We start from the raw sequence: 25950 nt of genomic DNA, 5'->3' as shown, positions 1-25950 counted from the left end.
AATATCTTAAAAGTTTTCGACAAAATGAGCACCGGAATACGAATGTTCTTCATTACTATGGTAAATAGTTGCACTGCATTTAACAGAAGTCTTGCAGTAAAAAAATTGCGGGAAACTTTAGTTTATATTAACAAACCATTGGCTGGAAGTGGTTAAAACCAACGAATGGCACGTTACTTTAGAATAACTAAGCTTTCCAATTATCATTTAATTTATTATACTTTCTAAATTCAACTTCGAAAATAAGTCGCATGATCAGAAGAAAATAATTTCTTTTATTTTGATGCTTAGGACGTTTTTACTAGGTACCTATGTGCAGTGGGAAAACATAGAATGAAATGAATCATGCGTCGTTTTTGCATGGCGCCTATGAACAGTCGCAGAGGTTTTGAAATGTTTCACGCATAGGTCCTTTCAATTTAAAAGGTCTCAAGTGCAAAATTTCAAAATAAGATCATGAAAACTTTGCGGCTTTTTATACAATGCTTGTTATTTTGATAAATACTGGGTATAATGAATCCTGGTTTTCGGTATTCGTTAGCAATGTTGTAATCACATGCTGCGCTGCAAATAACTCAGTTTGTTTACATTTGTCACTAAGGTCCATTTGAATCAGCACTCTTGAGATATTCTCTTGACACAAACTGTCAATCTCATATTTATTAAGCCCGTATCACACTATTGGAGGGTGTCTTCACCCTGTAAAGTTCAGCCGAAAATGAGCCGGAATTCTGACTGGTTCTAACTAGTATTCCGGCTCCAGTGACACAACCGATTCCAACTAGAATCGGTTGTATCACTGGAGCCGGAATACGAACTGGAACCAGCCAGAATTCCGGTTCATTTCCGGCTGAGCTTAACTGGGCTGTAAAGTTCAGCCGAAAATGAGCCGGAATTCTGACTGGTTCCCCAGCTGTCATATATAAAACTGTAAGCCAATTTGAACATTTGAAAAAGCTCGCCTAAAGTATTTATAATGGTTTTGAAATGCTCTATGACATTATAAAACTTATTCCGGACACGTACAATACCGGTTGGCCAGGTTCCACATTGAAAATAATCCGACCGAAAAGTTATTTTCGATTTGTTTTCCTCCACCTATCATAGTCTGTTGAACGCACAAATCGTTGAACGCACCAGGGATACCAGGCATATTTTTCAAATGTCTTCACATTTCATGAAAAAATGTCTTCATTTGACTTCACCGACCAGGATTCTGAATCGGTTTTAGATTTTTAGCCAGAATTCTGCCAGAAATCGGTCAGGCAACCGAAACCGTCTTCACAGCCTTTCAAATGTCTTCAAAATGAAGACATGTCTTCACATCTGGCATCGCTGGAACGCACTAACGACACGAGACACTTCAATTCTACCCGGTCAAACCTCTCGGAATTTGATTCGGAATCCTGAATGGAGTAGTATGGATTCCAAATCAAATGCAACAATCGATTCTGAAACCGATTGAGTCGGAATCGGTTGTTGCATTTGATTTGGAGTCCATACTGACTCCATTCAGAAATCCGAACCGGTTCCGGAATGAGTTTAACTGGGTAAAACTGCATCACAAATCCCTCTAAGAACGGTTGGTTTCAAAATTGTCCAATGAAGGACGTTCGTTGGACCAATTTGGACAACGTCCAAATAACCGTTCAACAAACGTCCATCGTTGGACCCGTGTTGAACGATTTTGAAACAATTTTTTGGACGTCTCTTTGGGATCGTCATCGTGGCAAGTAGAAAGTTAGCAAAAGTTGAGCAAAGCGAAATTGATGCTGGCAGAGCTTCTACGAGCATTTTACGCGATTTGTGCGAGAATTCTGGCAAAGAATTCGCTCAAATGCAACAATCGTTTCTGACAGAAGCGGTTAAACCTATAGGGGCAGATCACTCTAGGAATGTATAACAAATTTGCATCAACTTAGAAAAATGCATTTAATTTCCATTTTTGCATCAACTTTGCACTCCCTCGCAGAAAATTACTTAAAGATTACTTATCAATCGTCCTACGCTGATCCACTTTGTTCGATGTTTTGTTGAATCTAGGGCTGTTTTTGTAGGATTTTGACGTCTTACACGTAACGCAAAATCCATTGCACGCAACGCACAATGCACTACGAATTTTTATTTTGATGGAAATAAATGCATTTAATTTCGCCGATTTTTAAAAATGCATCGCAAGTGATCTGCCCCTAGGGTTAAACCAAATACAAATATGTTAATACGGAATGCTCTAACGATTTTTCAAGGACACGTTTTATAACCCAGGTACACCGATAAAGGTACACTGTCAGAGTGACAGCATACTTTGATGAAATATTGCCAAACTAGCAACACAGCTTTTGCTTTGTTGTTATGCTTGAAAATTTATGACAAGCACAACCGCACAAAATCAAAAGCTTGAAGAGTCATCCGGTGCTCCTGCTGCTGCTTCCGATAGTTAGAAAAAGAGGATATATTCAGTGCTTTCGCCAGTCACAAGAAAAAGGACCAATACGTGGAGCCACAATTCGAAGACTTGCTATCAGCTGGTGTGGCTGCTTGTGCTGTTTCTGCTGATGCGACTGCGGCTGTTGCTACTCCCGATCCCGCACCAGTTGCGGCCCCGCCGCCGGTTGTCACCCCAAAAGCGGCGAACCCGGTGAGACAATCATCGGAGGAAACACCGAAACCGGTAGAAGCTTCTTACAGTAAACCTGCTGAGCAGTGTATACAGGCGGAGAAATTGTTCAAGCAATTTGGTTTGGATGCTTGGTTCAAGCCGGAGAAATTGCACCCGAAAGTGGAATCCCTGATCTACTGGCGCGATGTTAAGAAATCAGCAGTCGTGTTCGGCAGTGGCCAATCCTGCTCGCCATGTCGCTAATTTCGCTGATCATCGTTTTCTCGTACGTTTCGCTGCTGGTCCTTTTCGGAACCGTTTCGTTCCGAATCTACAAGAACGCACTTCAGGCCGTACAAAAGACACCCGTTCAAAGAATACCTGGACTTTGCGCCCTCCCAGTAAACGAAATGGCGGCTAGGCGTGTTAAAATACATGCTGGCGAGCGGTAGGCTATTGAAACATTGTTCTAGGCAACCCGCCGTAACTCGCCAGCAACCCACCCTGATAGTGTGGGCTATCGCAGGAGAAAGTACAGCAGCTGATCACGGTTGCTGTAGCGCATGCCAACGCCCTGCTGTCGGAGCTACGCCGTCTGTTCCTGGTGGAAGATCTAGTCGATTCTATCAAGTTTGGCGTTGTCCTTAACTGCTTAACCTATGTCGGCGCCATTTTCAACGGAATGACGTGTGTCATTGCATTCGTTGCACTATTCACCTTGCCAAAGGTCTACGAAAATAAGCAGTCGATTGACGCTAACTTGGAACTGGTCAGAAGCAAAATTCTGGAAATCACCGAAAAATTAAAAGCGGCCGTTCCTCTGGGATAGAAAGCCTAATCCGATAAGGAGAAATAAGTTGATAGCTTGTAATTGTAAAAGAACCCTTTTATTTTTTAATTTATTTAACATGATAACCAACGACACGACCTGACACTTAGTGAAATTTATCGAAGAAAAAGTGTGCGAGTCATTTACTGCCATTTACCAGTACATTTAGTGACCCCTCGATGTGGTCAAGAAAAATAGTTTTCCAGCAGCACTTTCTTGTTTTGCTTTTGAGTTGCTGTGTATGCTATAGCAACCTTTTTTGTTTATGTAAACAAGCAGTATGAATAAAAATCCGAAAAAAGAGGAAACACTTTTCCAACAAATATTCGAGTGAGTGCGAATTTGCTGAACTGGCCCTACTTCGGTGAAAAATCACACGTGTCGGAACATGTGGGAATAGCCGGTTCATTTGCAACCAATTTGTGACGGTGCTAATGACACAGGTGTTTGGTGGGCTATTTCGATCAACGCGGGAGATTTAATGACTGCATTGCAAGTCAGTTCGTACTTTTAATTGTTTAATATACAACTGAAAAAGTTGTTATCTTTTTAGGATTTCGAACGTTCTTTGACTCGAGGCCCGCTTTCATGACCCGTGGAATGACCGCCAGTGCTCAAATATGAGTTCCTTTCAGTAAGATGGATCAGAAACTAATTCGCATCACTCCCGAATCTCAGGTGAGGGGAGAAATTTAATTTGAAAGCGTATCTTTCATAAGACCAGAACCAGCGAGCGGAGCCCTTGCGTGGTCTTCTGGTCCCCTTGGCGGGATCTCAGGTATGCGTTCCAACAGAAGTTGTAAAACGTCCCGCTGACATAAGCTGGATAACTATGTAGCTTCAGATAATTACATACCTACTGACTTGTCAAAGCAGTTTGGGTTAAAAAGCATTGAGACTGACGCCCCTTGCAGACCCCCAGCCTTACTATTTCTGCATCCAATAGACACCGAGGGCGAAATATACCGATGAAAAATGGAGCAGAATAAACACATCAGATGGAAAGATTTTATTTAATTTTACTTTAATCTCTAAGTACTGATATACGAGAACCTGCAACGGTTGTAGGAATGAAAAACGGTAATCCTTCGCAGTCTCCATCACTCGAGGTCAGCTAAATAAGGTAATGACGTGAAAGTTCTTTATTCCATGTAAAACTTAAACCAATGTTATCGCTTCCAGAAAAAGAAAACTAGAAGGATGAAGAATTAACTCGTACTCGTTCCGTTAGCCGAGGCAGCAGTCCTAATGCTAGAACCCACACTTCGGAAATCAGTAAGAATGGCGTTCCCTCGTCGTCCAAGATACAGGACGATGCGACGTTGTCGGAGTTGGAATTGCAAAGGGCGGCTTGCCTATCGCAACTGAACGAATAATTGGACGAGTGCTCCCAGTTAGTACTGACGGTTAACTTTCCCTCAGCGAGTCACAGAAGACAGTGATGCAGTAGCAAGTTAGAGGTACAAAATTGTATTTATTTGAACCACAGATGAAAAATATAAGCGGTTTATCAACAGTGAATGATGTACCTAGTCTATTTAAAAGTATCCAAAAATTCCACAGTTTAAGTACGATTATTATTAATTAAAATTAATATTGAATTTTCTAAGCTTGCATTTTATACTAATTTGAAAATACCCGAAGGAAATAATCATGGTTATATTTTATGTTCGACTATTTGCTTTGTTTTCACAATGTATGCAGAAGGAGCTTCCTTTTTGCCTTTCTTATCGTTTTTAGCTAGAATGGCAACTTCTACCTAGATGGGTTCGGGAATATCGACGGTCTGTCGCAACATACTCCCCCCAAAACCTATGGTTTTCAGTTGCACTACGTTGTGGCCAAATGTATGATGGTGATCAGGTTCTGTAGGTTGTTGAAGGACGTTATGAAGACGATCTTGGTGCGATTCCTTCATTGTTGGTTGTAGACAATACACTTGGCACTTGGAAAGCAATTTCGCCAGAGCACTTGCGTTAGATTGAACACACTCCAAGGCGGTGCAAATGGTAGAGCCGTTCCACAATCCTGGTGCAAGCTCAAAAGCGTAAAAATAGTGCACTCCACTACACCGGAGCCCTGCATTGAAACGGCAATACATAACTGTGGTTCATTCGCCCATACGGAGCCAATTCGATCAATTTTCGTCATTATTTTCTATATTACAATCGACTTGATTCACTTCACCAATGGCATGAAGATTGGCAAACGAAAAAAAATAGGGTAGTCATCAGCCAAAAAGTAATTTTATATCCATCACATTTAGAGCAAGCATTACTCCAATTTTATTGTATATTCTATTAACAGTATAATAATTTTACTTACATTCGAGCCAGCCTAATAGTATAGAGAGATGACGCCGGCGTGAGTGGCGTTCTCCCAAATCGTGTTCATTAACAAACTCACATTCTACTAACTGATCAGCCTCAACCTCATTCTGAAAGCGTTCATATTTTTCCTTTCAATTTATTGTAACTCGTTTTTCCTATATTGTATTATCCGTTTAATTTGCTTTATTGATCACTATGCTGGGATACTGATGAAATACTGAGTCATCGTACATTGTACACTAACCTGGCGACCACATCGGTTGCTTTTTTCGCCCGTGTTAGCCTCACAAATATTTGAAGGAACAATCTGCGAAGACTGTTGCATGTATGTACAACAATGCGTTAGGTAAAATTTTATAAGTTCTTTCCAATCGGAGTTCTTCAGAAACCGGACTGACAGCAGTGGAAAAACAGAGTTGGACAACCGCGGGTACAATATTTATTCATCCTGCATCATGCCAGATTAGGAACTATCCGCTTATCATCGCGGGAACTGGAAAATCGTATACCAGCTACAATGTTTGTGAGGCAACCAACATTTTTTTCCACTTTAAGTACTTTATTTTTGTCCTACAAAGGAAAAAGTAGGATATAAACGATGAAATAGATTTATAATTATTCGGATACTTACAATGTGCTATCGGTTTATTTTGTTTTCACTCCCTTAACAACGATAACAACGGCGTCTAGACAACGGCTAACAAATTCGTAAGTGTTGCTAGTTTCGTGCGTTTTCTAATCAAATGTCAAATTTGACAGTACCAGTTACCTGAGTCACTGAGGGGTAGTCAAATTCGTGATACACTTTCTAAATGCAAGTGTCTAGTCGTGTCGTTGTGATAACTTTTAAACAAGTGAAAAAGCTAATGCAACCAACCACAAAATAAGATGTGCAAAACACGAAAATCAAATATTTTATTTTGAAATCAATTTGATGGAAATATATCTGTTTTAGTATCAAGTCAGTGAAGCATGGATTCTAGATTAACGACTACGTTCTTACTAAGGAAAACCATGTTGACGACGGAAAAAATAATAAATAGATGAAAAACAAAACGATTTCTCCTTTCCGTTTCATTTGATTTAAATGCCGTGATTTCTGGATGAGATCCGCGAAAACACACATTTCAGAAAAACGACGCATATAGTCATTATATTAATCTTTCAAATAGTTAAACGGAGATGAATTGGGTCATTAAGCTATATATAGTTTTCCGTTCCATTCGATAAATTTTAGGTCCAATATACATAATATAACATGATTTCAAAAAAAAATTCGTTGTAATACGTAAAAACGATTTTTTTGTTTTTTAAAATAAATCTAATGTAAACTTGGCAACCATACATAGGAAAACAGCGGTTGTTTACATCTGGCCTATCAGGACAACACCCAAAATAAAAAAAAACTGTATGCAATGTATGGTGTTTATGTCAAATAAAAATAACCCTGTGGAAAAACCGAGAAAACATGCCTTATTTTTTTCTGACAGGGCATCATTTGTCGTGAAATTCGATATGTCAAACCCTTCCTATAGTGTCAAATCCAGACTGTCAACATATTCCTTTATTTTAAATTTTAATATTATTTTCACGTTTCCTGAGTTGGAAAAAAATATTGTTGCAATCACGAAAATCAGCTTTATCGATGTAAGTAATAAAAAACGACATTTTTTTCTCATTTAATGACCCAATTCAGCACTTAGTACCAAACAGATAGGATGAACATTCAGCAAAACACACCTATCCAACTAAGGATCGTTTTGTTGAAGAGTCAGTAATAAAAGTAGCGAATCAAATTTAATTGTTTTTGATTTTGTTCAAATCTTCGGACAAGGGATTAATAGATTTGTTCCAGCGCACAGATGTGGCTGGCTTTTGAAAGCACAAATTTTTCGGCGGTTCAGCATGTGTTTAATATCAATGAAATAAGTGGTGATTTAGCACGCTTCTTTTATCAACCCACTCCTCCGTTTCTGCGGGGCTATTCTCACAGTCACGTCACATAGTGACTAGAAGAAAATTTTCTAACATCCACAACGTAGTAGCGCCAATCTTGGAGGTGACGATACAATAATAATCGTTACTGAGCAGCTTAGCGGGAGGCGTTTGAATTACTCTTGCGACCTTCGATGCATCCCTTTTTACAAACCTGCGGTTTCTCCAACGATGTCGGTTGAACCATCACTGATATCCAGTCCTTGGAATTTGGTTGTCACTCCTACCAACTTTTCAGCTTCAATTGCTACGTACCTGTAAATACCTATCGATGAAGGGAAATCATGTGAATGCGTTTTGTGCATATTTTATCTATTTATATAAAATGTGAGAAAAAGCTCGAGAGAATTTCAATGAAAATCAAACTGATAGCACAATATCCTCCAGGCTTACTTAATTTTTATTAGAGACTTTTAAAAAAACATTAATTCGTCACGATCCTCCAGGCCGTTTGCTTATTTTTGAAGCACTGCAACGTGTAACGTGGTTCGGATCAAGTTCCGGTCTCAGTTCATAGTTCTCTGCACCTTAACCATTAACCACGTGTAGCACCGGATGGTGCATTTAAATAAATTTTAAAAATATGGTACCAGGTCTTCTTTATCCTGCATGGCGTTTGATGTGAGACGCCATATCTCCTATCAGAGAAAACGATTTTTCTCACCTGATTCTGAAGAGTTACTTCGGGTTACAAACGTTTATTTAGTTGCAATAGGAAAGCCCACCTCTCTCAATTTGACTCTCAGAATCGGATGAGGAGTGTCACGTAGTGTATAGTAAGATTAGTCGCTTCACACGCCACTCAAGATAGAGGTGTGTGTCTCACAAATGTGCATGAATAAAAAATCATTTTAAGTATGCCAGGCCTACAATCGTTGAAATGAGGCTCAAAATGGGTAACCCCTGTCTATGGTAGGGGAGTCATAGAACGATTTCGGATAGACACATCTTGCATAGAATATGAGAGGTGCGCTATGGACGAAGCTAGCGCGATGCGGTTTGGCTGCATAGCTGAGTCCAAGGTCCAAAGCGGCGCAAAAGGAACTGTAGATCCGTCACACGAAGTGTCTGCCAATTCTCCTTCGGAAGCGCAAGGAAATCCGTGGTCAACTGATTTGCGTGTGTAACTGGATATTTACGCTACTAATACTGGTGCGTCAAATACTGCCAAAAAACGCGTACACTATCATCACCACTTGCCAAAAACATGCCGAGGGCAAATTGCTTAGGTTACCCGGTAACCTTGGTTGTAATTGGTAGCTTTAACAATTCAGGAACGAGAACGTTATTTCAGCTTCCGCAAATCGCCTATTCTTCGTCCTTCTCTAGATCTCTCAAATTTCTGTCGAATCGCCTGTGTTTGTCGCTCATGTGGTACACGACGCTCTGCTGATGCTTGAATGTTTGGCTGCAGATTTTACACAAATACATCTTCTCCTTCACTACGGCCTTAGAAGCCTTGCATTTGTGCACATAGGTATACTTTATACCACAATCGCGACAATCGAACAGTTTCTCGGTGGCATGCAACTTCTCGTGCAGCCAGAAACTTTTCGCTGATCGGTAGACCTTGACATGTACTCGAAATTTGTGCTCGGTCAGCACGCCGACTTCGCATCCTCGGTACACCGTTATGATTGTGTTGGGTTCACAAATTATAGGATTGAGTGAACCCTCGGTCGCAGTATTCGCACACGTACGGAGTTCTCCGGGTGTGCACCCTGATGTGTATCTTAAGCGTTATCGATTGAGTGAATGTTTTCAAGCAGAAAGGTGTTCACCTGTTTACAAAGATTATCATTATTTTTTTTAGATCCAATGCTGAATGCGTGTTACTACAATTACCTGTGTGGGTCTGCACGTGTAGAGTAAGTTTTTGGTTTTCGCAAAATCCTTTTCCACAAAATTCACATTTAAAGGGCTTTTCTCCTGTAACAGTAAACATTATATAATTAGAATTTATGGAAAGAAATGATTAAAACCTTAACCTACCCGTGTGCCATTGGATGTGCGTTGTTATCAGGTACTTGTCGGCAAACCCTTTATTACAATGTGGACATCGATGCCGAATGGGTAATGAACAATCCTCCTTTAGCCGCGTCATCAAGTCCCAAATTACTTTGTTTTATCTTGTGATCCGGATCCATAAAATCGACGAAAACGCTCTGCAACTCACTCATTTAAACTTTTTCCTCTCCCATCCCGCCAATAACGTAAATCTTCTCATTTGCTCCCCTGATGCGCATTTCGGGTTTCGGTTCCAAAGAAAAATGTGGTAATTCATCAGCATGCGTTTTCGATATCTGATCACTCATTCTTCTTAGCTGGGTCGAATCTGAAAGTAGCTCTCGGAAATAAGTAGCTGCTGTATGAGTGTTGTGCGGCATTTGTCACAAGTAATGTAGCTAGATTGTACTAGCGAGGCGATGGGGGAGTTCAGCTTCGTCAGGGCGCACCTGATTTGTACCTTTCGTTCTTCCGTAACGGCTAACACGTGTCGAAAGGGTCATGTACATAAGCCATCGCAGAAACTACACCCGCCGGAGCTGTGGCAGTAATGAGGCTACTTAACTGTAGAAGTGACAAAGTACATAAATAAGTGAGCGGGAAATGCAACTAGAATCCATACCGTGTACATCGCCGTTTTGTATATCCAAAAATACAAGAGGATTAATTATTTTTCAAAATTCCGTGATAATTAATTTTTCTTCTACTACTGAACTTGTCACTATAAAATGAAAACAAAGAAATGAAAATTTCAGCATACTTTGATCGAACAGCGTTTCCAGTTTTATTTTTCTTCTACAATTCTGACCTGTCAACACGAAAGAGATGAATAGGGTAGACAAATTTGATTGTTTGGTGAGTCAAAAAACGATGACCCTTTTGTATGGGACCTTGGCGTATTTAATTTGTATTTGGTTAAACCAACCGATGCTGCTCACTTTTATCCCGAATCCAGCCAGAAATGTACGGCCAAGATCTCTGTATGCTTCTGCCACATCTTTGTCAGATGTTTTGCTCGATTCGTGCTAAATTCTGCCAGGTAGGAATTGCTAGGATCTTTGCACAGTTTATGTCCGAGTTATGCCAGGGTTTCCCTCGGTTTGCCAGAAAACGCGAGCGAAACCGAGTTCGCCCTAGCTCAACTAACCCGCCAGCATACGCGCAGAAATCTGACAGGGCTGCCAAACCAAGACTGACAGAAATCTAGCAGAGCGGTCTCTGCCAGAAAGTTTGGTGACTGGGTATATACTAAGACAAGACGTGACAATCGGCTTCTTATTTTTCCTTCGGCATTCTTCTTTTCACACATTTTTTCCCTGCCGAAATCTTCCGAAGTGTTGCTATTTTTATTAACCCTTTCATGCCCAACTTTTTTCTAGTGCATGTAGGGTTTCAAAACTATTTTTCATTTGAAACTGTTGGGTCAAGAACCTCGAAAAACCTTTTTAATAAAGGTAGGTGTTTTCCTTGCAGTGCTAGAAGCAGCTCAATTTTTACCTTTCAATGCTCACTACAATTTTCCTAGATTACTTACAATAGTCCAACTGCGTGGAAAACGTAGCCAAAAACAGTCTAAATTGATAAGTTTTATCAGTTTTCACTAATATTGCAACATAACGAAGATATATGAAAAATTCATTTTTCGTCGTTAGCACTGCTCCATCGGAGTTCAATCAGACTAATTGCAATAACTTCAGTTCTAGAGCTGATCCTTGTAACTGATTCTAGTTAGAATCGGTTGTGTCACTGGAGCCGGAATACGAACTGGAACCAGCCAGAATTCCAGTTCATTTCCGGCTGAGCTTAACTGGGTTTCTGAATAATATTAGATTATGGTGTGGTTTCTGTCTTATTTTTGTTAAAGTTAATCAACCACGTATACGGTAAATGTATGATAAATACTTGTTTCACTTCGCTGCACAATTTCAGTTCAATTTAGTAATTTTTGCTTTTTTAACGATAATAATTTTATTTGTTAAAAAGTAATGACAATCTTTTCTTATAATAATTCTTATATTGCTTGTGGCACTAAACACTGGATTCTAACCGCAATGCGCACTTACTATTATTCTATTAAATTCTTATCATAGACTGGTTAGCTCGACTGGTCTGTCTATGAAAGTACGATCTCTATCACTTGAAGTACATGTGTTTTGACAGCTCGCAGTTTTCAGTAGTAGTTTGATCACTCGCACTTTGAAAGTGCGGAGTCCAGGTTGGTGGGAAGTGTGCAATAATAGCAACATTGCCAAACATCATTTCGCTATCCCTGCAGTAACATTGCGTACGGTGCAAAAAGTCAAAATCAACCAATCCAGGAGCTGGACCATTCTGACGTAAAATTGGAACAAAAACGACCCCACCCCTATTAGGGCCCCTTACACGCGCAATAAAAGTGTCATTACTAAGTAATGACATTACTAGAATTGTATGGGAATTCCGTCATTACTCACCTTACACGATCATTAAAAGTGACATTACTGCTCAGTAATGACATTACTAGCGCCTCGTGTAAGGGGCCCTTTAGGGTTATATTACCACCTTTCTATCTTGCATGTCATATGCAATTTGTAATCAGGTATGTTCAATGCTTGCCTGTCCCATTTTTTATCTCTTTCTTTCAATGGTCAAAGATCGTAACAACCATCTCGCTTGGTTAGCGGTTCATCTAACCACACTGTACAGTACAGACCTTGCCTTACCGGAAGTGACGCCTATCTGTTTGCGTTCGTGATTTGATAGAAGACGAAGAGAGGTTTCGACTTTGTCGTAGCAAGCAGCAGTCCTCGAAAAGTTTTTGCGAGTAAAAGGAGAGCATAGTTACTTCCTCACGGGTGTTTTAATCCTTGTTGAAATTCTGCGTTTTTCTTTTTTGTTACGGAAAATCGAGAAGTTTTTGCTGAGAACAAAAGATAACTGTTAATCTTTTGCTTTTGAACAAAGGTATGCATTTGGTTATTGCGATTCAGGTTGATTTAGTTTTTTTTTTCTCGTTTGATGTTTGAAGTCGGATTTTTTTATCCGACCGTTCTAGAGATCGACATACGCGGTTTTTCTTTTATCGTAGTAGGCGCTGTCACTGCATGTAATAGTTTTTTTTATCCGTTTTCAGAGTTGTGTCAACGACATTGTGTAGTTTTCCGATTGCATATTGGAACGAAATGGCGACCGAAAGCCAAATTGAGACACTGCCAGCCGCAGAACAATCGGCCCCATTGGAAGATAAACGTGAGTATCAAGCATAATGAGGGCTTCGCTTCGTTGCCCTTATTTGACATGCGAGTCAAAACTCTAGTACTAATTGGAATTAGGAAAGCGTTGGGTGAAATCATCGCTATAAAAACAGGTTTGACGCATTTGTTTGTTTTTCATTTTTTTATAACATTGAAGAAAATCATTCTAGTGAATTGTAATTTTTACGAAGTCAAGTTTGGAAAAACATCGCCTGCGATGATGTCAGATATACACATTTCGTAACAAGAAAAGAATTTCAACCCCTCGCTTTCTTCACGTCCATGTCTCTCGCCTTCAACTGCTTCTACACTTTTCCAGTCATTGGAACCTAACCTCATTTCTACAATAATTTTTGTTTGTCTATTGCAGCGAAAGAGGTTACCAAACGCACAATCCGCCTGGAAACATGGCAAAAGATCAAGGATCAAAAGCTGTCACCGCTGCGTCGGTTCACCGTGTTTAACAAAATTCCAAACTTTGCCGGATCCGAGAAAGCAGCGGAATTGTTAGCCGAAACGGAGGAATTCAAGAAAGCTAGTGAGTACGATGGGATTTTGTTATTTTGGTAAGAAGAGTAATGGTTGCACTGAAAAGAAAAGAGCAATGGTATTGTTTCAGCGTTTGTAATTGTAATTTGTGATTTCGACACAGATCTTTCATTAGGGCCTAAGTCGCAATGTACTCAAATGGAGAAAAATCAGTTTCAATATTCGGCGAAGGTTTTCTAAATGTAGTTTTTATTGTAGGTATAAATTACTTTATGACCGTGTTTTTCCGGAAGCATTTTTCGTTAAACCTTATGACAATATAACAAAGAATTTAATTCCTATGTGCTTTTAGTGGGTAGAAACTAAAAAAATGTTTACGCCCAATTTGCATCCCAGTCGTGATTTCGCCCTTCAGCAACCACCATTTGCGGAAGGGCTAAACGGTGTACATAATTTTCAGAAGGGCGCGGTAAAAGGGCTAAACTGACTCTGTCTTGCTGGGTAGGGCTGGGTAAATGGGCAAGCTTGACAGTATACTTTTTAATAGGGCTCAGCAAATGGGCGCATAGAAACCCAATGTAAAAGAAAGGGCGCGTGAATCTTTTCTTATAATTTCATGAAAATATCGAAATATTCGAATGTTTATGTGCAACAACTATCGAGTAGACATGATCATAGTAGATATTGCTTATCATTTATATAACAGAATCGCCGTTTATTCTTTTATTTGTGAATAATAACCGTACGCCCGCTTCTGTCTAAAAATGTAAGTTTGGCCTTTATATTCCATATGAGAAGAAGGGCCTAAGTCGAAATCTCGAAGAAAATGCATGTTTCGCCGTTTTGTTTTCTTTAATTATACATCGAACTAAAAACCATTTTAACTAATTTTCACCTCAATCTTGTAGTATTTTTGTTGCATAATGTCGTAATAGCGAAAACGCAGTTTGTTTACATTTGCGATTTAAGCCCTAATGAAAAATCTATGTCGATTTAATCGCACGGTAACCTGTTTTACCATTGCTCAGGTCAAGGATAGGGATGAAAAAAATGTGGATTTTGTTTATGCGAGCTAAATTTGTTTTTAATTGATTCAACGCCTACCAGTATTAAGTACAGGTGAATACGTTGAGACAGACAATTTGTAATTTCATTGAGTTTGATGAGTTACACTGTTTTTCATTTCAAAAAAGTAGCTCTGGTTAAGGTTCATATTCGGAGCAAATAACTAAATCAACGTATTCGTTGCAGCATTTAAAATGGTTTTCTTCACATGGGGCTACACATTAGTTTATACGTTGAGATAGACTTATTACACGCAAGTTCGAATGGTCGTACCATCGACTATAACGGTGTAGCGCAATGTCATACGCGAATAATAAACTTCTTATCAAATCAATTGCCCGGTAGGTGTCAGGTACTTGTAAATTGATAAATCGAACAATCCAATCGTATGAAAAGTATACAAAGGGTTACAACGACTTTGTCGATACTTCTTGTTCGTTCAGGTCAACGATATACGATATTTCTTGGCTTATGACTATGAAAGTTCGTAAATATTAGTAAAACCGCTCACCGCATTTGTATTTCAAATTTCAACTGAAATTTGTAACGAGTCCACATTCCATCCTTTTACATGTCAGAGCAAACACCGTTTGGGTTGCTCTGTTCACTTTTAGACAATATGATCCCAGTCTCTATTTTGAGAGAAAAAATGCCCTTTGTTCACGAAACCAAGGATTTTATGGTCATTATGTGCCACGCTACGTTTCGTTTCATCGACTTGAAATCTGATTCAATAATCAAAAGATTCTGTTAACGAGTGTGGTTCTTTAAACAGAACACGGGAGTATCTTTTAGGCTTTTCATTTCATTCATCATCTTTCATGCGGTTTTCATTTACGCAGTTGTTGAAATTTACGCGGTTTTCATTTGCGCAGATTTTTGAGTTTACGCGGTACCCATTAACGAGGTCCCCATTAACGCGGATTCTTAAATTTACGCGGTCTTCATTTACGCAACCTGTATCCCTCGCGTAAAAAAAACCTGAGAGTATTTATATAAAAGTCAATGTTTTTATGTATATGATTTATAGACTCCGAAACGGCTTAACCGATTGCTGTAGTTTTTTTACGTATTAGACATTTGTCATGGAGCGTGTTTGTGTGCTATTGATTGGGAATTATCTGCCCGCCATATGGCGCTTCGGAACAAATTGTGTTTTACTCCTATTTCGTTGAATGTCGCAGAAACGCGCGACGGGTATTAGCTAGTCTTATATTTATGAGTTCCCTGCTGGATTGTTCGTTTACCATCTTTTCATCTAACAGCAATTCCATCACTACTGATTTGTTCTCGGTCGTTGATCACTAGCAGAGTATTTTCTCATAATTTCGATCGCTTCGAAAACATTCGCGCGTCTTTCCTGCATAAAGCTACTCTTTTCCTCCACAAGCACCTATTCGTTGTAGCAACGTTTTGTTTTACTCTGTTTACGAGCAATACCGTTCGCTGTCCAAAACTGCCGTGATCCGCATAACAGTCCCATTTGCTATTAGTTTCCTATGCAGGTGGGACTGTTATGCGTATCACGGCAGAAAAGTGTAGTCCGGAGTGAGTCCTATGAAGGACCATTCATTAATTAGATCTGCTGTCTTTAGAATGTTCTGATATCAGAAAAGTGTCGACCGTCTATCAGAACGTGATCGGTTTGAAGTTTCGCCATTCGGGTGTCTGGCTGTGGCAAGATGTATAAAGCTAAGTCGTTCTAGTTATTTATTAAGCTATTAAGTCGTTGTAGTTATTGGCATTGACCTCGGGCTTCATCTTGTCCTTTCTGATCTGGGTATTTACATTCCCGGATGAGCGAGTGTCTTCTTGATCAGATGACAATAGAACTCTTCCTCGCAATGATCATTTTTATTTCGATTAGTCCTCGATTTGTTCCGCTTTAATCTTTGGGTCATTCACCTCCTTTTTGGGTTAGAAAAATCTAATCCTAAGTGCGGGGTTGGGAATCGAACCTAGGTGAGCTGCTTACAATCGATTTACCGACTACACTATTCCCGCCCTCTTGTGCGTATTTATTATTAAGTTGCAGCTGAAGTATTTGATCACGCCAACACGCCACTGCATATGTTTCTCAAGCACTATAAAACCCATCAGGTTCCAACATCAAGTACCATGTTTCCTATAAACATTGCCGTATCCGTCCTACGCAAATACAGTAAAGACCCGTTGACAAAATTGGGACATTGACGAAATCGAGACGCGAAAAATAGTATTAGGGGGGGACACGCTTTTCTACTCTTCCGGCGTCATATCCTGTTACAGGTATTACTTAATTTCAATGAATGATGTGTGTATAGTTAGCACTACCAAGATGAACCATGACAAATGGATTAATTGTCGCTTAATTGTAAATTAGTTGCGAAGTTAAAAAAATTGTGATTTAACGAACACGGTTGCTTCATTTGGGATCTAGGCTCCAAGTTATCCGAAATTATGCGGCAGAAGAGGTCAATCGGAAATTTCAGGGTTGCTGGAGGAAGTTCTTGCAGTTTATGCCAGTTTCAATGACGAATAGGCAGCACTTCCTCCCGACAACAAACAAGGGGAGGATGGAGAAATTTTGGGAGATTTACTGAGTACAAACGTACCTGCAATTCCACACGGATCCAATCCTTCCGATAACCAAGGATCTCTTTCTGAACAGCTCGTAGGAGACGTAGGAGACGATAATAAAGCGTCTCAGGGATCTCATGCTTTTTCAAAACCTACTGAAACGCTAATTGGCGGGATTGCTTCACTGACTACAATTTCGTCAGTTTTAAGAAAGACGGTGTGAGAAAGTAATTGCCTACTACTAACGGCGGTCGAACACTTCCGAGATTACTTGTAAGGTTATCATTTTCGGTTCCGGAAGTCTGTCCTTGATCCTAGAAGCCTGGATCCATGCCTTCAGCTGGACCGATTAAGAAAATACGCTCATACCTATTAGATAATACGTCTCATGGCGACATGACCGGGAACCCTATCGATATAAGGGATCCCAATCTCTGCTAGAGTTCTAACCGCACACCGAAAATTTGATATCAGACTCACGTCCATTCGGGAACACACGCAAATATGTTACAAAATCACGTCAGCGTACAAACGTTAGAGCCCCTCGCGAATTTCCAAGCAACTTACGCCCACGAACTCGCAAACATGATTACACCCCGGTGATAAGGTGAACGTCTCAGCACTCATAAACTTATCAACGCGATCTCAAGCGTCAACCTACAAATTCCCGCGCTCGCGCCATCATGAGTCGAGATCTTCCGGAAGTCTCTATCCTCGGTACCAACAGTCTAGGTCCATACTGCCGTGATACGCATAACAGTCCCACCTGCATAGCAAATGGGACTGTTATGCGGATCTCGGCAGCATATTAATCAATAAAAAAAGTTGTAAAATTAAGATAAATAACTCCTATATCCACTAGACAAAACGTTGCATAGCGACACGACCGGAAATTCTAGTGATATGGGATAACTCACTCTCTGTCAGAATGTGATCCGTACACCGAAAACTAAATGAATGACGGTCCGCAAATATGTGAATGGCCGCAGGGTTTCAAAATCGAATTTATAGAATCGAAGACACATACACGCGAACACACGCGACAAACACGTCAAAATACGATCGCGCATACTTGATAACACCGCGGTAATTATGTGAACGTTTTAGTACATATGAAGTTACAAACGCGGTCTCAAACGTGAACCTGCAAACGCGCAAGGTCATGAATCGGTCACGTCCGGAAATCTTTACTCTTCATACTAGCAACTTAGGTTCACACATCCAGTTGGACCAAGAAAAAAATAAAGCTGATATCCACTAGACCACACGTTCTACTGCGACATGACTGGGAACTGTGGTGATATGGAAGAACCCACTTTCTTCTAGATTCTTAACCGCACACGAAAAAATATGTATCAGATTCACGCGCGCGATCATTCTAGAACACACGCGAATATGCGAAAGGCACGCGGTTATAAAATAGACTTTATACACGCGAAGTTACATACACGTTAGCACACGCGACATGCAAACGCACACGAGATCGAACACGTTAACGTACAAATGCTCGAGTCCTTCGCGATGATACACGATATCGCGAGTCCATACGCCCAAACATACCTGAACCGTACATTCAGAATCACGGCTTGCTACAATTGGCCTAAAGCAGTGTTTTAGTGGGCGCTACTCGCCTGCCTCGTCTGCAAATTATAGTATGTGATTCTGACGGGGAGCCCTACCGAGAACCAAGCTCTACAGGTCCAGTAGGACAACTCTCGAAAAAAAATAACACTCACCAACACAATCAATTGCATATTCTCTCATATCCATTCATAATATCTCGAATTCAGAACATACAAACACCATCGCGATATCACAAACCGGGTCACAAGCGCGAACATGCAATTGCAATCATCCACACATACTTACACCCGCGATCATGCCAACATTAAAACACCCCGGTAATTAAATTAACGTTTTAGCACTTATAAACTTACAAACGCGATCTCAAGCATTAACCCACCGCTCGCGCGATACTGAATCGGTCACGTCCGGCAGTCCCTGCTCTTGTTCTTTAGCATCCTAGATTCATACCCTCAGCTGGACCAATAATAAAAATGATGCTCATATATCTGAAGCGCACACCAAAAATTAAGTACCATATTCACGGCCCGTGCGACCATTCTAGAGCACATACAAATATGCAAATGGCCACACGGTTACGGAATTTATGCACGCGAAGTCACATTCGCGCTAGGACCCGTGACAAACAGGTTGCCATACAGATTGACATACTAGATGCCTTGACAGTACGTTCGAATAACCTTTCAAACCCTCCCCCGGCCATCCATCTTCTTTTCCAATGGAGTGCATGTAGTCATTATCCAAACTATCCACCTGACCCGCACCACGACCCGACTGACTTAACTACAACTATTCCACGTGGTTTCGAAGAAAAAAAATAATGCAAACTGGTTTTATTAAGTATTGTTCAATACAACAAATTTATGTTTAATTGAAGAAATAATTGTATTTATCAAGCAAAATGTTCTCGCCGAAATATGAATTCTATTGCATCCCTATCCGCAGATTCTGTCAAGGTAAACATTGACATGGCCCAGGAACCAATCAAGCTGGAGGTGATCAAAGCCCGCAAAACGCTATTTGTACCACCTGCTCAGAAATCACCAAACGTGTACGCAAAGATCAAGAACTGCGACCCAGACGTGGTAGAGATGGCAGTGCAGAAGAAAATCATTAAACTACAGGGCGCGGAGGACACGTTCGAAGAGATTGGTGAGTACTTATTTGTTTTGTGGTTATTTTTTCGCATGATAAGCACAGCAGAATTCGCTACTTATTGCACAAAATATTTTAAATAAAGGTGATCTTGACTGCCGCGGGAACTCATAACAACTGATAATGGGGAAATATACCAGCATCGTGGCAAATGGGGTTGTTGAATGTTTTTGTTTCTTCTTTCGTCATCAGATATCAACGGCATCGAAAAGCTAGACATGATTGTGGTGGGGTCCTGTGCAGTTGACCGGCAAGGTCACCGAATCGGCAAGGGTAATGGATATGTCGATCTGGATATCGGCATCCTGACTTACCTGGGAGTGATTACTAAGGACACACTGATCGTGACCACAGTACACGATGTACAAGTGTATGACACGCTGCCGGACAATCTGTTTCAAAGCTATGATCTACCGCTAGATATGATTGTAACCCCGACAGAAGTGATCCGCGTCGGTAAGCGACTTTCTCGGCCGACCGGAATCGAGTGGAAATTGCTGTCTTCAAGGCGGCTGGAAATCGTGCCGGTGCTAAAAAGCATCAAAGAGCGAGAGGAAAAGTAAGTCTATGCGGGGCGTAAGGGTTTATGCGAAAGTGACACTTTGGCTTTTCTTTTCACAGATCCGGTAAGGTGATTGAGCTTAAATCGGAGGACACCGATGTTGAAAGTTACCAACAGAAAGCACGCCAGAGGCGATCGTTCCGTCGTCCTCAGTCGGGTAATCGACGAAGGAGGCGATCCGATCGAAGGGTAAGTGAGAAGCATCAAAATGGTACAGCCGAAAGCCACGAAGATGGTGAGATTAATGAGAAAACCGACGGTGAGGGAGAAGAAGGCAAAACAAAACAACGCCCACTGCGGAGGCCTCGTAATCCTAGACGCGGTCCACGAAGATCAGGTAAGGACACGGGCGAATCCGGTGCAGAAAAGTCCGAAGGTGAGGACAACGACAAAAAGGATACTGGTGATGGCGATAGGAAAAAGGGTGATCGTCGCAATCAGCGTGGACGCCGCCGGGGAAATCCCAAAGCGGACCGAAAGTTTGGACGAGTAGAACGGGATTTGTGCATTCGGGTAACGAACATTAGCCGTTCGATGAGAATCAAGGATCTGAAGCAGGAATTGCGAACCAGAGAGTGTAATCCGATTTTCATAACCTGGAACGGATTCTACGGCAAATGCTATTTGCATTTTCAGAAGAAACCCGAGCAAGACGACGAAGAACAGGGAGCTGAATTGTTGAAACAGCTGGAAAATCTGACGCTCACTGTGACTCCGAGGGAGAAGGAAGGAGAACCGGCGGCCGAGCCCAAGCAAGTAACACTAGCGTGTGAGATTATGAAACGAAAGGAAGGTGGTGGTGGTGATGCCGCTAATGCAGCGACTACGAATGGAACGGTTCTGGAAGGTAGCCGGATTGAAACGACTGACGTGACTTCTGTCTAATAGACACAGAAGCCGCAACAGACGCTATCCCAGAAAAGAAATAAGCGCGAACAGAGTGCAAAATATCGGAGACACCGATTCCCGGCGATTAGTGAACCGGAAGCGGTCTTCGCCGTGGCCAACGTGTCGTCCAATCTCTTTGTTAGTTCCCCTCTCCCATCCAAGTTGTTTCGAGATTAATTTTACTAATGGAAGAAAAAGGAAGCATATGCCGTTGCAATCGTGCAGCAGTCGTAACCGTTGAAATGCGTCAAGATTAGTTTATTTGAAAATATTTTCACCGCTGCGCTTCCCCGACCATTTTGAATTTTGGGCCTGAATCGTGGTACGCCCTAAAGGAAACGCAAAATTTACCAACTATTCGCGCTCGTTGCGAGGTTTTGCTGGACTTTAACTTTGCAACCGATAGGAAAGAGCGCTAGAAGGAACATCGAATCGAATGCTGTTTTATGTTACTAACACTAGAAGACGTATTCCAGGGAGATTATTTATGTTTATGTTTTATGAATTAGCCTTCCCTTCCGATATCTCAACCACAAAGATTTTCCGCAAAGAGAGCGTGAAGCCGCAGAGGCGCGCGTGCGAAATCCGAATTTTGCTACCTTGTGTCGAAAACAAGAGAACGATAATATTACGTGAAACGAAGCGAAGCAGAGAACAAAAACAAAACAAACCCGATTGTATATAATACTGAAATGTGCACTAGAAGCAGAGATTTTTTTTACTAGTGGAATATAAGCAATTCTTTTTCCTGCTTAACGGACAAGCGAGACGAACCATTGAATTATCGCTAGCAATTATATTACAACAGCAAAATCTACCAATCAACTATACTACTATTCTGTTAAAAGGACAATTTTTGAATGAATTCCGATCTAAAAATATATTCAAACCACAGCTGGTATGTAGAAACTAATATATTGGAAGCAATGAGATTCAACATATTTCCGATTTGAAAATACGCATTGAAAGATCGAATAACTTAACCATCTATTGTGCATACGAACGAAAGCGACACAGAGATGCGCTTGCCTATTTATAACTATATAATATTCATGTTGATTGAAAAAGAATATTTTCTTCTTTGCAATTGAACAAGACATTGAGAATCAGACAACGTTGGGAAGCAAAAACGTTAACGCGTGAGCAAAGTGACGCAAGATAGCGTTTCTGTACTTGAGATCCAGATTTTTTAGGTTTATCATTATGACGATAAGTTTTCGTTTTGACCGTGCAGACCACAAGCGAGCAAAACCATTTATTACCTTTCAGTCACAAATTGAAGGGATATACGTTTGTTAAAGGAAAACAGTGCGCGGACGCCTTGTCCGCAGATGTATATTGTGAACCACGTTTTCAGACGGGAGAATCGCAAATGCGCAACGAATGTAAGAAGCTCTGATTATAATGATAGGAGATGAATTTTTGAATAGACAAATAACTTACCTTACCGCATTGAGTCAGCTTGTTTGTCAGGAGAAGAAAAAGAAAGAGCGGTAAAAAATTGAAGCAAATAATAAACGCTAGAAAAACATAAATCTAACAATTAATTACTTTACGGTTGAAATTTATGTAAGGAATTTGAAGCTGATTGGGGCAAGCTGTAATTATCGTATCCGGTTAGAAACAGAATCCATGAGCGGATACTCCCATGCTAAACAAATCACTTTGCTTAGCCTCGATCAGACAAATTAGGTTCTAGGATTAATACGCAGGATTCGACCAACGGTGATATCAAGTTCGATCATTAGTCTGTCGGAGAGTTTGCTGAACATGTGAAGCTCGCTTCGTTCATGCAGTAATTTAAAAATAGCGAACCTCTCAGGAGTGATGCTTGTTCTTGTTTAGCCAGTAGAACCTCTAAGCTAAATAGTATATTGAATATGAAAGAGGGTGGTCGAATTCTAGCACCGATTTTACCTATTTACTAATGTTCACTCTAATAATTACAAAAGCAAGCAACCACACGCGTGTACCGTAACAGCAAAGATTGTGTTGTCCCATAAACCTTTTTTATTTGGGCAATCGAATTGGGAAATCTGAAAACTAGGGATGTTCGCAAACCAACAAAACGTCGCGTTTCACATGGACTATGGACGTTGTTTTGATTTTTTTTAGTATACACCATTTACGGTTCATAATTCTCAAATACAAAATAGTCGCAATTTCGGCGCTTATAAGATTGCGCAAGTATCTGCGATTTGGTCTAACAAATTAGCAAATTTATCGATACACTATTATACCGGTCCGTGATCCGAATTGTGTTGTGTGCGTGTCGCCCTGTTCGATAATTAACCAATTCTGTGACCAAAAATGTTTCCCCTTCCAAAAATCTCCTTCCAACAGCAAAAAAACGCTAATTAACGGTTTTCTTCATTAGAACAAAAGCTAGGGTAAGATTGTGAAATTCAACTAAAGGAAAAATCGAGCATATGAAACACAAAAGAGGTAATCAGAGTGTAAGGTTAATAGGATTGCGCAAAGCACCCACTAAAATACGAAAGACGAGAAAAATGCTAGCAACAAGTATATACAATTAGCAAGCAGAGAAAAGTACACGACAAAACAAACGAAACGTAGGTTTAAAGTCTTATATAATACATCTAAAACAAAACAAAGTAAAGTAAATGATGAGGGAGACCAGAAGGTTAGCTTTCGTTTCGATCTAGCCAATTAAAAAAAATCAAAACTGTAGCTAAACACTGGCGGTCACGAGAAAGCTTTCCTTCTTTTTGGAAACCCGACGTATAAAAGTAAGGTTTACTGACGTTTTCTTTTAACAAAATACTAACCAACCACAAAAAAAACGTTACATTCACTATTTAGGCGACCGTTGTTTTCACCAATCCCCATATTCCGCACTATACTAATAACCGAAGCAATCTGCTTGAAAAATTAACTGGCGTATTTTAGAATGTATTGCAATATACTGCCCATAATCGGGTGATAGTCAAACTGTACGTGAGATTATACTGCGGATTATGGTCAACTATATAATAAATTCATAATTGGTCTCAATCAAGATCACTTATTTTGTTAGACTTTTACCACAACCTCCAAAGCAAGCAAAAAATCCATTTAGTCTTTAGTACATTCTGGTGCAAGCGCATGCAGCAGCAAGAAGAAAATACACAAATGAATATTACGTGGACAAGAGAAAATAAAATTAGGCCGTAAAAATGAAAGAGGTTACGAGAAAATGCTGAAGGTATGAATTCGAATCATCAAGTTAGAAAACATCTGCAATTGTTTATCCAAAAAAATCGCCAAAAACAAAAGCACGCACTAACAGGAAAAAGAATTAAAGTAAAAATAATCAATCCAGAAAAGGAAAACAGTAAATTGACGATTGAGCGAAGATGCAATAGTTGCACATTCTGAAAGGGCTTGGTGAAGCTTTGACGAAATAAATATGGAAGGGAATAGGATCGATGTTGGAAGCTCTTGAAATATAGAGTAAGTCAGCAAATGAGAAAGAAAAACACAACAATACAACGCCCAGGGATTTCACAAAAACGAGCAAGCAGTAAGTAAACCTAAATAAACCAAAAACAAGCAAGAGAGCTACATGCTCGAACTTGTAGAACAACAATAACTGCAAATCATTAACACAAAAACCTGTTTGATAACGGAATATTACAAAAACCACAAGATCAACATTTGTACGAAAATGAACAATGAAAAAAAAAACTTTTTGAATAAAATATTTTACGCCTAAAACAAATTGTATGATTTTATTCAATGTGTTATTCCCATTTTCGTCACTTAACAACATAAACAAGCGTAGCACAGGTTTCTTTTTTCATCCCTACCGCACCGTTGACTATTGACGTTCCCTTCTGCCACTAGAACCTATGAATAGCCAAGTTCTTGAGTATTTTAATTTGTTGTGTCGCTTGGAAAATTGTATAAAGCGTACTTTCGTTTCAGTCTAATACCGTGCTATCATTTCATGGCTTGTTACTTGTTTGTTTTGATCGCTCCGATTAATTTAAATATTCGACGTGTTTGGTGAGTGCTTATAGTGTTTCGTATTATTCGGTTTTTTTTTTACCGTTATTTTGGCCATGATCGCATATTTGTCCCGTTTTCTATGGGATTTCCTATCTTTATAGGATTATAGGATTTGCGATCATGGGCAGTATAGTGAAGTTTTGAATTCGAAACGTTTTTTTCCTGTTGCGGGAAACTACTACTGCGACCATTATTCAGTTTATTTTTTGAATCGAGGAAATTATGCTGCACAATAGCAAAGTAGGAATCGTAGTTACAGAATCGATAAATGCCATTTTGACGTAGTGCGCATTTTTCGCATAATGATGTGCTATAATGCGCACTACTTCCGACGTCGTGGATTAGCACTGAACAAAACAAAAAACGATTGTCGCTGATTGGTAACGATGATATGAATTTCTTAGCTTGTCGAGCGTCTACTACTACACGTCAGTCGTTTGGTAGTTTATCTCTTGTCCAAGTTGAAAGTTTTATGTCGATGGCACAGGTCTCTACAAATAATTCTGGTCCAATAAACGTGTTTGATGAACCATGCCTGACTAATGTGTCGGCCACTTCACTGCCAACGATTCCTTGGTGGCTAGGTACCCGGAATATCACCACTTTATACCGAGTTGTATATTACATATACATACCTCAACCTG

General features: G+C 40.2%; 2 protein-coding genes and 1 long non-coding RNA gene across 3 annotated transcripts; 2 read left to right on the top strand and 1 right to left on the bottom strand.

Moving 5' to 3' along the window:
* The first annotated feature begins 2853 nt into the window (after positions 1 to 2853).
* LOC131676015 (reticulon-1-A-like) lies at positions 2854 to 3428 on the top strand. Its single transcript, XM_058955139.1, has 2 exons — positions 2854 to 3000; positions 3111 to 3428. The coding sequence occupies exons 1-2, from the start codon at positions 2854 to 2856 to the stop codon at positions 3426 to 3428; spliced, it is 465 nt and encodes a 154-aa protein (XP_058811122.1).
* A 4713-nt stretch (positions 3429 to 8141) lies between these two features.
* LOC131676380 (uncharacterized) lies at positions 8142 to 10548 on the bottom strand. The gene is made up of 3 exons (XR_009303168.1): positions 9746 to 10548; positions 9599 to 9682; positions 8142 to 9534 (listed from the first exon to the last, which is right to left on the bottom strand). It is a non-coding gene; the product is annotated as an uncharacterized LOC131676380 (long non-coding RNA).
* A 1924-nt stretch (positions 10549 to 12472) lies between these two features.
* On the top strand, positions 12473 to 25016 carry LOC131677794 (methenyltetrahydrofolate synthase domain-containing protein). Its single transcript, XM_058957839.1, has 6 exons — positions 12473 to 12703; positions 12873 to 12988; positions 13364 to 13531; positions 19636 to 19842; positions 20038 to 20404; positions 20467 to 25016. The coding sequence occupies exons 2-6, from the start codon at positions 12922 to 12924 to the stop codon at positions 21290 to 21292; spliced, it is 1635 nt and encodes a 544-aa protein (XP_058813822.1). The 5' UTR covers positions 12473 to 12703; positions 12873 to 12921; the 3' UTR covers positions 21293 to 25016.
* The last annotated feature ends 934 nt before the right edge of the window (positions 25017 to 25950 follow it).

Source organism: Topomyia yanbarensis, chromosome 1, assembly GCF_030247195.1.
Source record: "Topomyia yanbarensis strain Yona2022 chromosome 1, ASM3024719v1, whole genome shotgun sequence".
Classification (NCBI taxonomy): domain Eukaryota; kingdom Metazoa; phylum Arthropoda; class Insecta; order Diptera; family Culicidae; genus Topomyia; species Topomyia yanbarensis.
This window is presented reverse-complemented; position numbering and strand designations above follow the sequence as displayed.